Source organism: Bos indicus, chromosome 11 (assembly GCF_029378745.1).
Source record: "Bos indicus isolate NIAB-ARS_2022 breed Sahiwal x Tharparkar chromosome 11, NIAB-ARS_B.indTharparkar_mat_pri_1.0, whole genome shotgun sequence".
Lineage (NCBI taxonomy): Eukaryota > Metazoa > Chordata > Mammalia > Artiodactyla > Bovidae > Bos > Bos indicus.
Window position 1 is genome coordinate 105,639,301 of NC_091770.1, and position 11,212 is coordinate 105,650,512.

The following is an 11,212-nucleotide window of genomic DNA, read 5'->3' on the forward strand; positions in this document are numbered from 1 at the left end:
TGTGCTGCTGCTGCCAGGGGCCCGGCCCAGGTGGGCAGGAAGTGGGTGGGCAGGAAGGTCCCGAGCTCCCTGCCTACAGGCCATGGGGCCCTTTCTCCCCGAGAGGTGACTGCTCTTGGGGTAGGAGGCCTCAGGCAGGCTCTGCCCCACTCGCGCCGTGCTGCGTGCAGGCGGGCCAGCACAGCCGCCCTCCGCGGACCTGGTCCCACCCCTGAGGGCGGCTGTGCACCCCTGCTCCCACCTGGCCACTGACCTCAGCCCTGCAGGCCCCTCTGGCTGGCATTAGGGCTCTGCCCCACCCACAGGTGCCCGAGAACTGTTCCCTCCAAAGGCGTACAGACTGCCTTCTAAGGACGAAGAGAGGGCGGTGGGCAGGCCGCCCTCTCCCCAACTCAAGTGCCCAGAGAGCCCCACACCCAGGACGCAGATGGGCAGCCATGACTGGGCAGGGGCCGGGCACCACACTGACCCATAAGGGCACCTGTAACCCAGTTCGTGAGGCTGGCTGTCATTGTAGTGCCCACTACCATGAGGACCAGACTGACCCGGACTGGCCCAAGGGCCCCTCAGCTGACAGGCCAGAACGTGGCTGCCCTGCCCCTGGGAGCTGCAGGCACCAGCGCCCTGCCCATCTGCCAGCCTGGACTGTTTCCTGGCTCAGCCTCATGTGAAGGGCTGGAGGGGGGATGTTACCATGCAGTTCTGGGGTGTGCACACCTGACCAGGGCAGTGGGGCCTCCGCCTGCCTGGACACGGGGGAGCAGAGGAGCTTGTCCTTCCGGGGAGGCCGCACAGCGGGAGGACAGGAAGCAGCAGGGCCCTGGGGGTGCCCACGTGCCCGGGGAAGGCTTGGCGAAGACAGGCCTGAAGCACAGAGGCCAGCAGGGCATAGGGCTGCCCATCTGCTCCTGCCTAGGCTGGCCGCAGGCGTTTATTCCGGGAGCTGTCCGCAGCGCGGCCAGGACTTGGGCCGCCTCCAAGGCCCGCGCTCCAAGGCCGGCCAGGCTGCCGGCTGCCCTCCAGCAGATGTCCGGGAGGTGGGGACGAGCAGGCTGGGCCAGGCGCTCCTCGGCCCGAGGTCTTCTCGCTGGACCCCAGGCATGTATCTTGAGGGCTCAAGGAGCCCCTCACCGCGCGGCCGGCTCGGCCCCAAGCAGGAGCCAGCGCGCTACGCAGGTCCCCGGCCCACCGCGCGGTCCCTTTAAGTGCAGTCCCGCCGGCCGCCATCGGGGGCAGCACCGAGCGGCCCGGCAGCCTCACGCCGCTGCCTCGAAGCTTCTGCCGGTGCCGGGGCCGCGGCGGCGCGGGGGACGGCGGAGCGCGCGCGGGCCTGCGCAGACCGCCGGGCGCGGTGCGGGAGCACCGCCCAGGTAAGGGGTCCAGGCCGCTGCCCCGCGGATCTTCTGTGAGTGCGGCGACCAAGAGGACGGGGACGCTGCGCCTTGGAGGACGGCGGTCCCCACCCCCGGGGGCTCGGGGCTGGGCCGGGCTGCGCGCCGGGGAGGGCCACCCGCCGGGCCCCTTAGGCCTGGGACCCCAGCGGGGGCGGACCGTCCCATCGCCAAGGGAAGGGGTGTCGCCCAGTCTGGCTCCTCGGGGGCCGTGGCAGCTCCAAGGCCGGGCTGTCACCTCCCTGGGGCGGAGCCTCATACCCTGTCATCCAGCCCCCGGTCCTGGCCTGGCTTCAGGGTGGGAGGGGGATGGGCCTGGAAACCAGGGACAGGTGGGTGGGAGTGCTGAGATGGGGACAAGCACTGGGCCTGGGTGTCTCTGACCCAGGGGGGCAGCTCTGCTGGCAGGAAAGCCCTGGCACACCGGGGACACAGAGGGTCAGCCAGACCAGAGACCCTGCCAGGTGAGCACCCAGCTCGCTTTTCCGAGCTCACCTTGGAGCATGCTCCCCCAGCCTGTGAGGAGGTGGAGACCCCGTACCCGTCTGAGCCACCCCCCTCCACTCCTAGCCTCTCTAGGCTTTGGGCACCCAGAGAAGCCGCTGGCCCAAGTCTGAACGTGGGCCTAGTACAGAGGGGTGGACCCCAGCTCAGCCTGCATGCGGGGGCATGGAACCTCAGGTTTCCATGGAGCTCTTCCGTGATGCTGAGGGGAGGGCCTGCCTGAGAATTGCAGGTGGCAGGGGCTCGATCCACCCACCGCCCTGCCTCCCCTGCTGGCGGCCTCCTGGCCTGCTGCGCCGCTCAGGGACCTGGGGGCAGCCTTGAGCTCCTTGAGCTCACACACCCCCACGTGGTCCAGCAGCCAGGGCCTGGTTTCCGCTGCCATGCGCTCGCTGCAAAGATTGGGGGGTCGCTCTCCCAGCCTTGTCATGACAGCCCCAAAGAGCTTGGTGAGTTTCAACCACCCCAAAAAGAGGGAGAGTCAGAGGCGGTTCCTGCAAAGCAAGGGGAGCTTTGGGGCCCAGGTATGAGCTCCGGAAGCACGGCTGTGGCCAGCGCCACACGGAGACTGAGGGCAGGGCAGCAAGCCCATGAGCCTCTGTGCCACGCCTGGGCCTGGCGGGGCCACTTCAGGGCCTGCAGGGGCCTCTGCGCTGGGCCTTGACACAGTGCTGGGGGACGGCTGCATGTCCAGCTGCGCCAGTTGGGGGGGGCAGGGGGTGCAGGAGGCTGGCTAAGGTTGCTTAAGGCTGGGGCCAGGGGCTTCAGACTGCAGCATGGGGGGATTGCTCTGCATTAGGCGTTAGGAGCGGGCTTCATCACCTGCTTTATAGGAGCCAGCACCTTAAAGCAGTCTGTGAAGGCCCCAGTGAGCACACAGTTGTCCCACCTGTGGGCACCGGTGGGGTGGTCCTGGGGTCACTCTCATTCTTCCTACCCTACTGCTGGCCTGTCCCTGAAAGGGGGTCTACCCCAGCCTGCCAGCGGTCACTAGTGAGCACAGGAGCTCGGGGGCCGCTGCGATGACGTCCCCTTTCTGGTCACCCACCTCCTCCCAGCAGAAAGTGGCCCAGAAAGGATGGTGTGGAGGAGGGGGCAAGACCCGAGTGGCTGGACAGCTGGGCGCCCCCTGCAGGTGCCTGGGACGCCGGCATGGAACACGGGCCTGTGGCCGCAGGCCTTGGCTGCCTCCCGGGCTGTGCCCCAGGTAAGCCGGGCCAGCGCTGGGGGTTAGCGGGGCCTGGGCTGCAGAGGGGCCGCCCTGACCCGCGTCTCCCCTCAGGGCGAAAGCCCCGAAAGGCCGAGTGAGCTGACGCCTGGAGACTTCTTTTAAGATGACCCGCACCGACCCGCCGGATCTGCTCGTGTCGACCGTGTACCAGGACATCAAGGTGGCGGCCCCGGGGCCCGTGTCGAGGCCCCCGCCATGTGAGCGCCCCATGGCCCGGCCTGCAGCGCCCGCGCCTTTCAACAAGCGCCACTGTCGAAGCTTCGATTTCCTGGAGGGGCTGGACGGGGTGGCCATGGAGGCCCGCCCGGAGGCGCCGCCTCCGGAGCCCGCCGCGCCGCGCGCCCGATCCCGCGACGGCGAGACCCGGCGCCGCGCCCGTTCCAAGAGCGCCCCCCGCGCGCCCCCGAGCCTGGCGCCCGCGCCCGCCTCACCACCCGTGCTGCCGCGCCGAGGCCGAGAAGCGCAGCGAACGGCGCGGGCCGACGCGTCGCCCCGCCGGGAGCCCGCGTACCCCGCGCTGCGCGCGCTCGCCAACGAGCTACACCCCATCAAGCTACAGCCGCAGCGGGGCGGCCCTGGCCGCATCGCGCCCCTCTGCGCTGCAGCCAACCGCTGCGCGCCAGCTGAGCCACCCGCGGGGCCCGCCCCCCACGTCCGCTGCCGCCTGGACATCAAGCCAGACGAAGCGGTGCTGCAGCACGCCGCCCGGGGCTCACGGCCCTGCGGGCCCCCCGAGCCCGCGCCCTGGCCCCGCGCCGCCCCGCAGCTCCACGGTCTTACGGTGCCCGGGCCTCGCCACGTGGCCCTCTCGCGCACCCCCACCCCCAGTGACTCGTACTGCACCGACCCCCGGGCGCTGTACTGCGACGGACCGCTCCCTGGGCCCCGGGATTACGCGGAGCGCCGGAGTGTGCCCTTCACCACCCCGCCGGGGCCCACCCAGTTCTTCTACACGGAGGAACCAGAGGGCCACCCTGGGGGCTTCATGGCCAGCCCTGGCCCGCCCTTCGACGGCTACTATCCCAGGCCTTTTCTGCCCGAAGAGCCCCCGGGGCCCAGTCCAAGACGCGGGAGCGGCTACTACGCGGGAGAAGTTCGAACCTTCCCGGTCCAGGAACCACCCTCCCGCTCCTACTACGGGGAGGCCCCCCGCGCCTACGGCCCGCCCTGCGGCCCGCGTTATGCCCCCGAGGAGCCTCGAGCCCGCCCCGCCGCCCGCGCGTTTTACACTGAGGACTTCGGGCGGTACCGCAATCGAGAAGCCCTGACGCGGACTTATCCACACCCGCGAGGCAGCCCGGCCTGGGGTGACTGGGGCCCGCGGCCTTACCGCACCCTGCAGGTGGCGCCCCCGCCGGACCCCGGCCCGCTGCTCGCCTCCTGGCACGGAGGCACGGGCACCAGTCCACCCCGGCTAGCGACCGACAGTCGCCACTACTCGCGCTCCTGGGACAACATCCTGGCATCTGGGCCACGCCGCGAAGACCCCTTGGGCCGGGGCCGTAGCTACGAGAACCTGCTGGGCCACGAGGCGCGGGAGCCGCGGGGCACGTCCCCCGAAGGCCGGCGCCCGCCCGTCGTCGTGAACCTGTCCACCTCGCCCCGACGCTACGCGGCGCTGTCCTTGTCCGAGACGTCCCTTTCCGAGAAGGGCCGTGTTGGGGAGGGCCCAGGCCGAAACTGGTACGTCACACCGGAGATCACCATCACCGACAACGATCTGCGCGCCGCCGAGCGCCCGGCCGCCAGGAGCTGGGAGATGCCGGGGAGCCGCCCCCGCCAGTCTCAGCCCGCCGCCCCCGACGGCCCCGCCTCTGGCCGCCAGCGCAGCCTCGAACAGCTGGACGAGCTCATCACTGACCTGGTCATCGACTCGCGGTCCCCAGCCGGCCAGGCGCTCGAGCCCACGTCCGACGGCCTGGGCCGCCAGCTGCGGCGCCTGCTCGACTCGCGGCCCTCGGGGCCCGGGGGCCCGGCGCTGGCGCCGCGCTCGCCACCTGCGTCTGCCGGTAGCGCCGAAGAGCCCGCGGGCCAGGGGCAGGCGGCCGACGCCTCCCCTGAGCCCAGCGCCGACGAGGACGACCTGATGACGTGCTCCAACGCGCGCTGCGGGCGCACCGAGACCATGTTCAACGCCTGCCTCTACTTCAAGTCCTGCCACAGCTGCTACACCTACTACTGCTCGCGCCTGTGCCGCCGCGAGGACTGGGACGCGCACAAGGCGCGCTGCGTGTACGGCCGCGTGGGCAGCGTGTGCCGCCACGTGCTGCAGTTCTGCCGCGACAGCGGCCCGGTGCACCGCGCCTTCTCGCGCATCGCGCGCGTCGGCTTCTTGTCCCGCGGCCGTGGGGTGCTCTTCCTGGGCTTCCCGAGCCCCGGCTCCGCAGACAACTTCCTGCGCTTCGGCCTCGAGGGGCTTTTGCTGTCGCCCACCTACCTGTCGCTGCGCGAGCTGGCCACGCATGCGGCCCCACTGGGCAGCTATGCTCGGGAACTGGCGGCCGCTGGGCGCCTCTACGAACCAGCCGAGTGCTTCCTGCTCAGCGTGTCGGTGGCTGTGGGCCCCGGGGCCACCCCGCCTGGCGCCCCTGCCAGGCCAGTGCCCGCGCCTCGCAGCCCGGGACCCACGGTGCGCAAGTTCGCCAAAGTGGCGCTGGCGGCCGGCAGCCCAGCACGGCCCCCCCCCGCGCGGGGCCGCGAACCCGACATGGAGACTTTGATCCTGACGCCGCCGCCCGGCACTGCGGGCCTAGACCAGGACGGCGAGGCGGGCCGGCGAGCACGCGAGGTGGCCTTCATTCACATCCAGCGAGAGCTGCGGCTGCGCGGCGTCTTCCTGCGCCACGAGTTCCCGCGCGTCTACGAGCAGCTCTGCGAGTTTGTCGAAGCCAACCGGCGCTTCACGCCCACCACCATCTACCCCACGGACCGGCGCACCGGCCGCCCCTTCATGTGCATGATCATGGCTGCGTCCGAGCCGCGCGCGCTCGACTGGGTGGCCAGTGCGAACCTCTTGGATGACATCATGTGAGCCGCGGGGGAGCGTCCGGCCCCGCCCAGTCCACCCAGGGCCCACCCTGAACCCCGTCAGGTCCACCAAGCCCCGCCCAGTCCACCCAGGGCCCACCCTGAACCCCATCAGGTCCACCCAAGCCTCACTCGGTCCACCAGGCCCCGCCCACATCGCCGCGAGCTCCGCCCCGTCGCGGTCTCCAGAAGCGCCGCCTTTCCCCCCCTTCCGGCGACAACCCTCCCAGTCCCGCCGGGCTCTTTCTCCCCCAGTTCGTCCTCGGGGCTCCCTAGAGGCAGGTCCTCGACCGCTTGGTGCTCCCCGCTGGGAGGTGGGGTGGGTCTGAGGACCAGCCCGCCCTGCCTTTGCGCGGAGGGGTCACTACTGCAGACCCGACCGCGCGTATCCGACTCGTCCGCCCCCTGCCCATCTGCAGGGCCTCCCCGGAGCCTCTCCAACCGCGGCTCGCCATGGTCCAGGAGCCCGATTTGACCAAAGCCTAGTCCTGTCCCTTTAAACACCCCCCCCCCCCCCCCCCCCCCGCTTCCTGTGGTCTGGGATGCACCCTGCTCAGAGGCTTTTCCTCTCTGGAGGACAGACACGCTGATTGGTCTCGGTGTGTCCGCACCCCGAGCACTTCCTGGCCTGGTGGGCAGGCAGGGCCGGCGGGGACCTGCGTGGGGCCCTCGCAGACTGGGTCAGACCTCGGTACACTGACGGTGCTGCCCGCCCTGCCGCAGGGGTTGGGACAAGCAGCAGTGAAGGGGTACTGGGGGTGGGGGGTCCTCAACCAAGGCACAAGACACCCAACCAGAGGGGAGGAGGTCCTGGGCCGGGGAAGCGGAGGGAAGGGGCGCTGGCCAGAGCTCAGACCCTGCAGGGCGTGGGTTGGGCTGCCTGCTCTCACCTGGTCGATGGCCCCAGGCGTGCGCCAGAGCGGCCCTAACCTCACAGGCGGGAGCAGGTGCAGAGACTGGGTGAGCGCGAGCGGCCGAGGAGGCCCTCCAGTTGGGACCCTATCAGTAGCCCTAGTGAGGACCGAGGAGGAGGTTCGTCCCCAGTCTGGAGCAGGGGCGGGAGCGAGCTACTTCCACAGGGCGGCGGTCCGTCAGAGGTGTGGGGGGGGGGGGGGGGCGCAGTTGCGCAAACGCCCGCGCTCTAACTCGCTCTGGCCCCGCCTTGTGGTGCTGGCTGGACGCTTGAGGCTGGAGTGCACGCTCCAGTGTCCGTTATCCCCGCTCTCGTCGAGGGGTGCCCGCTGGCCCTGGCCCGAGAGGGCGAGGCCTGGACCCCGGAAAGGCCTTCCTGAAGCCCCAGGACCCTGTCAGGGCCAGGTGGTGGGAGGCATCGATTCAATTAAATTGTGGGCCCCACCCCCCACCTCCGATCGCTGCCCGCACCCCCGCGCCCATCTCCTCTCGTTCCTTCACCTGCCTGCGCGCCTGCCTCGGCTCCGCGCATTCGCACCGGCCACGCGCCCCGCTTAGCCCCTCCCGCCTTCGCGGCCTCACAAACTGGCCGCCGCGCCCCTTGCCCAGGGGCCTCCGCCTTCGGCCCCACGCGCCGCCCAGGAAGGACCCTGGACTGGGGTTACTTCCAGAGGGGGAGCGCTTTTGAACCAAGGAAAATATAACTCGAATGTAGCCACTGCTGCCTCGTTTTTTGTTCAGAGGGGGTGCGACGTTGAAGATTTTCGGAGCCGAGGGGGGCGGGCCTTTGGAAACGGGTGGGAAACCACTGAACAACGTGGAGTGGGAGGGTGGAGAGAGGGGCTCGGACTCGGTGGGGATGCGGTCTAGGAGACCGTGGGACTCGGTGGGGACAGGGGGCGGGAGACCGTGGGACTCGGTGGGGATGCGGGCCGGGAGGCCGTGGGACTCGGTGGGGACCGGGGGGCGGGAGACCGCGGGACTCGGTGGGGACCGGGGGACGGGAGACCGCGAGACTCGGTGGGGACGGGGCCCGGGAGACCGCGGGACTCGGTGGGGACGGGGCCCGGGAGACGGTGGGACTCGGTGAGGACGGGGCCGGGAGACCGTGGGACTCGGTGGGGACGGGGACGGGGCCGGGAGACCGTGGGACTCGGTGGGGACGCGGGGCGGGAGACCGCGGGACTCGGTGGGGACGGGGCCCAGGAGACCGTGGGACTCGGTGGGGACGCGGGGCGAGAGACCGTGGGACTCGGTGGGGACGGGGGCCAGGAGACCGTGGGACTCGGTGGGGACGGGGGGCGGGAGGCCGTGGGACTCGGGGCGGGAGACCGTGCGACTCGGTGGGGCCGGGGGGCGGGAGGCCGTGAGACTCGGTGGGGACGGGGACGGGAGACCGTGAGACTCGGTGGAGACGCGGGCGGGAGACCGTGGGACTCGGTAGGGACGCGGGCGGGAGGCCGTGGGACTCGGTGGGGACGGGGCCGGGAGGCCGTGGGACTCGGTGGCGACGGGGCGGGAGACCGTGGGACTCGGTGGGGACGCGGGCGGGAGGCCGCGGGACAGCACGGGGAGTACCCGGGCGCGAGGCCCTCAGATACGCTGCGGGGACCCAGGAGGAAGCCGAGGGCAGCGCGCGTGATCTGCGGAGGGAGTCAGGGCCAGCGCGCGCCCCCTGCGCCTCGTGGGCCGCCCAGCCCCGCCAGAGGGGCCCGTCAGCCGCCCCCGACCCCCGGGCAGGGGCTTCTCCGTGGGCTGAAAGATATCCGCACCCACTCCCGGCTCCTTGTTCCCCTTTAAGGGGAGCTGGCGTGGTCACCGCGCTGCAAGGAGCTGGGCCGCGATTGGCCCGCCTGTGCCGCCGGTCGGCCGCACGGTTGGCTGAGGCGCTGGGCCCGGGCAGCATGCCCCCGCGGGATTGGCTAGCGGCTTCCAGGCCCCGCCCCCCCGCGCCGTCAGTGCAGCCAGGGGTCGCATGGGGCAGGGCCGCGGGCCGCAGGGCGAGCGCGCTCCGGGAACATGGCGGCGGCGGGCCTCGCCCAGATCCCCGACGTGGACATCGACTCCGACGGCGTCTTCAAGTATGTGCTGATTCGAGTCTATGCGGCGCCGCCCTCCGGGGACCCGGCCGTGGAGACCAAAGAGATCGTGCGCGGCTACAAGTGGGCCGAGTACCACGGTGAGGGCGGGGCGGTGGGCCGGGGGCGGGGCCTCGGGCTCTGTGGGCGGGGCCAGCGCGTCTGGAGCGGGGCCGAGGGCGGGGGTGGGGTAGACCCTGTACCGGGTCTCCTCGCCGGCTGGCTGGGTGGCAGGGAGGCATCCAGACTGTCCTGGAGACGAGGGGCTGCCGTGGCCCGACCCCCACTCCTAGTCCCAGGGCCCCTGCCCAGGCGCACCCCCTTCTCCCTTTTCTCCCGTCCGGAGAGTCTCCTCTCCTGGTGACGGGGGCTGCTTAGACCTGGGGGGCCGGGGTAGGGGATGCGGGGGAGGGCCTCAGACCCCCTCCGCCCTGGCTGGTGCTGAGCTTCCCTCCCATTCCAGCCGACATCTACGACAAGGTGTCAGGCGAGATACAGAAGAAGGGCTATGACTGCGAGTGCCTGGGGGGCGGGCGCATCTCCCACCAGAGCCAGGACAGGAAGATCCACGTGTACGGCTACTCCATGGTGAGCCCACAGCTGAGGGCCCCAGTCCTGGCTGGGGAACACCCGGCCCTTCTCAGCCACAGAACCCTGCCTCCAGGGCCCGCAGCCTTCCAGTTTCCACGCGGCATGACCCAGGAAACATAGGGGGTGGGAGGGAGCCACTGCTTGCCCCCCGTGGGCTGTGTGCTGTTCCTGCCCCAAAGGCCTGGCCGGGCCACTGTCCTCCAGCACTTCGAGGCTGCCAGCGCTGCGTTGGAGCTCGGATGCCTGCCTCTCCCTTCACCACTCTACCTGCAGGGTCACAGGGCACCCAAAGCTGGCTCGGCCTCTGGCTGGAGGGCCCTCCCTCCAGGTTGGCTCACTCGAGGCCACACTTCCCCAGGAGAGTGGCTTGGGTGGCTAGGGGGATGACAGCCTCCTCCACAGCTGGTTCCTGGTGTCCCTGCTGCCTGGGGGCCCCCAGAGCCAGAACCGGCTGTGTGAGAGCCATCTCCTTTTGTCAGGGTTACGGTCGCGCCCAGCACTCTGTCTCTACTGAGAAGATCAAAGCCAAGTATCCGGACTACGAAGTCACGTGGGCTGACGACGGCTACTGAGGCCCACTCGAGGCCCGCTCCGTCCAGCAGCCCACTCAGAACTCTGCCCTGAAAACCCCTCCCAAGGGACCGGACTGCACCCCCTGGCACTTTGCCACCCTGGCCAGGCCTCGGTGCCTGGGGCTCCCTCTCGGGAGAATTAAAAGCATCGTCAGCTCTGCTGCTCCCTGAGCTCTGTGTGTCTTGGCGTCTGTGTTCTCAGCTCACCTCGCTGTACTTCCAGCTAGTGTGGGTGGGTGGCTGAGAGCTAGAGGCTGCCCCTCACCTGGATCTGCCCCAGGGGCCCAGGGAGTGGCAGTGCGCACTCAGCCCTTTGGGGTCTGATAAGGGGGCCCTGGCCGCTGCCGCCGTTTATGGCCTGATTGCTTCTCCGTGCACCTGCTGTCCGCACGGTCATCTGGGAAGAGGCCTGACAAGCCCTTATGCAAGGAGCTAGGGCCAAGTCCCTCCAGCCTGCGGAGGCGGGGGCCCCTCCTGGTATGGGGTAGGGGCACCAGCAACTCCCGTCTTGGCCACTGCTGACTGAGGTCACAAGTAGGGTGGTCTGTGGCCCCTCGACTCCAGAATTGGGGCCGCTGCCTCAGGCTCCTGCTTCAAGTGAACCAGGTGTCAGGCATGGAGCCCCTCTCCCAGGACCCTCCTCCTGGCGCTGCAGGAAGCAGAGGCCTGCATCACGCTGCACCCGCCTCCTCTGGACTCCAGGGCCCTCACAGGAGCCTCTCCACACAGGCGCCGTCGTCACGCTTTTAAAGATGAGGAAGCTGAGGCTCAGGTTAGACAAGCTCCCAAGGCCGGACGGCAATACACTGGGCAGCGCCTGGCTCCAAATCCTCCACTGGGGTCAGTGCTGCGAGGCCCAGAGCCCCTCGGCTCCTCTGGACCCTGTGCCTGGCTGCGCCCAGCCCA

The 11,212-nt window shown here is 70.4% G+C and overlaps 2 protein-coding genes across 5 annotated transcripts; both read left to right on the top strand.

Moving 5' to 3' along the window:
- Window positions 1-145: 145 nt before the first annotated feature.
- Window positions 146-7,783, top strand: AJM1 (apical junction component 1 homolog). 4 transcript variants are annotated; one of them, XM_019971169.2, is made up of 3 exons: window positions 146-1,370; window positions 2,954-3,102; window positions 3,178-7,783. In XM_019971169.2, the coding sequence occupies exon 3, from the start codon at window positions 3,230-3,232 to the stop codon at window positions 6,155-6,157; it is 2,928 nt and encodes a 975-aa protein (XP_019826728.2). In that variant the 5' UTR covers window positions 146-1,370; window positions 2,954-3,102; window positions 3,178-3,229; the 3' UTR covers window positions 6,158-7,783. The 4 variants fall into 4 exon arrangements, with proteins under 4 accessions (XP_019826728.2, XP_019826727.2, XP_070655780.1 ...); XM_019971168.2 differs by having other exon boundaries at window positions 2,957-3,102; XM_070799679.1 differs by lacking the exon at window positions 146-1,370 and adding an exon at window positions 1,390-1,855.
- A 1,232-nt stretch (window positions 7,784-9,015) lies between these two features.
- Window positions 9,016-10,477, top strand: PHPT1 (phosphohistidine phosphatase 1). Its single transcript, XM_019971166.2, has 3 exons — window positions 9,016-9,244; window positions 9,607-9,731; window positions 10,214-10,477. Exons 1-3 carry the CDS (start codon window positions 9,085-9,087, stop codon window positions 10,304-10,306), a joined length of 378 nt encoding a protein of 125 aa, XP_019826725.1. The 5' UTR covers window positions 9,016-9,084; the 3' UTR covers window positions 10,307-10,477.
- The last annotated feature ends 735 nt before the right edge of the window (window positions 10,478-11,212 follow it).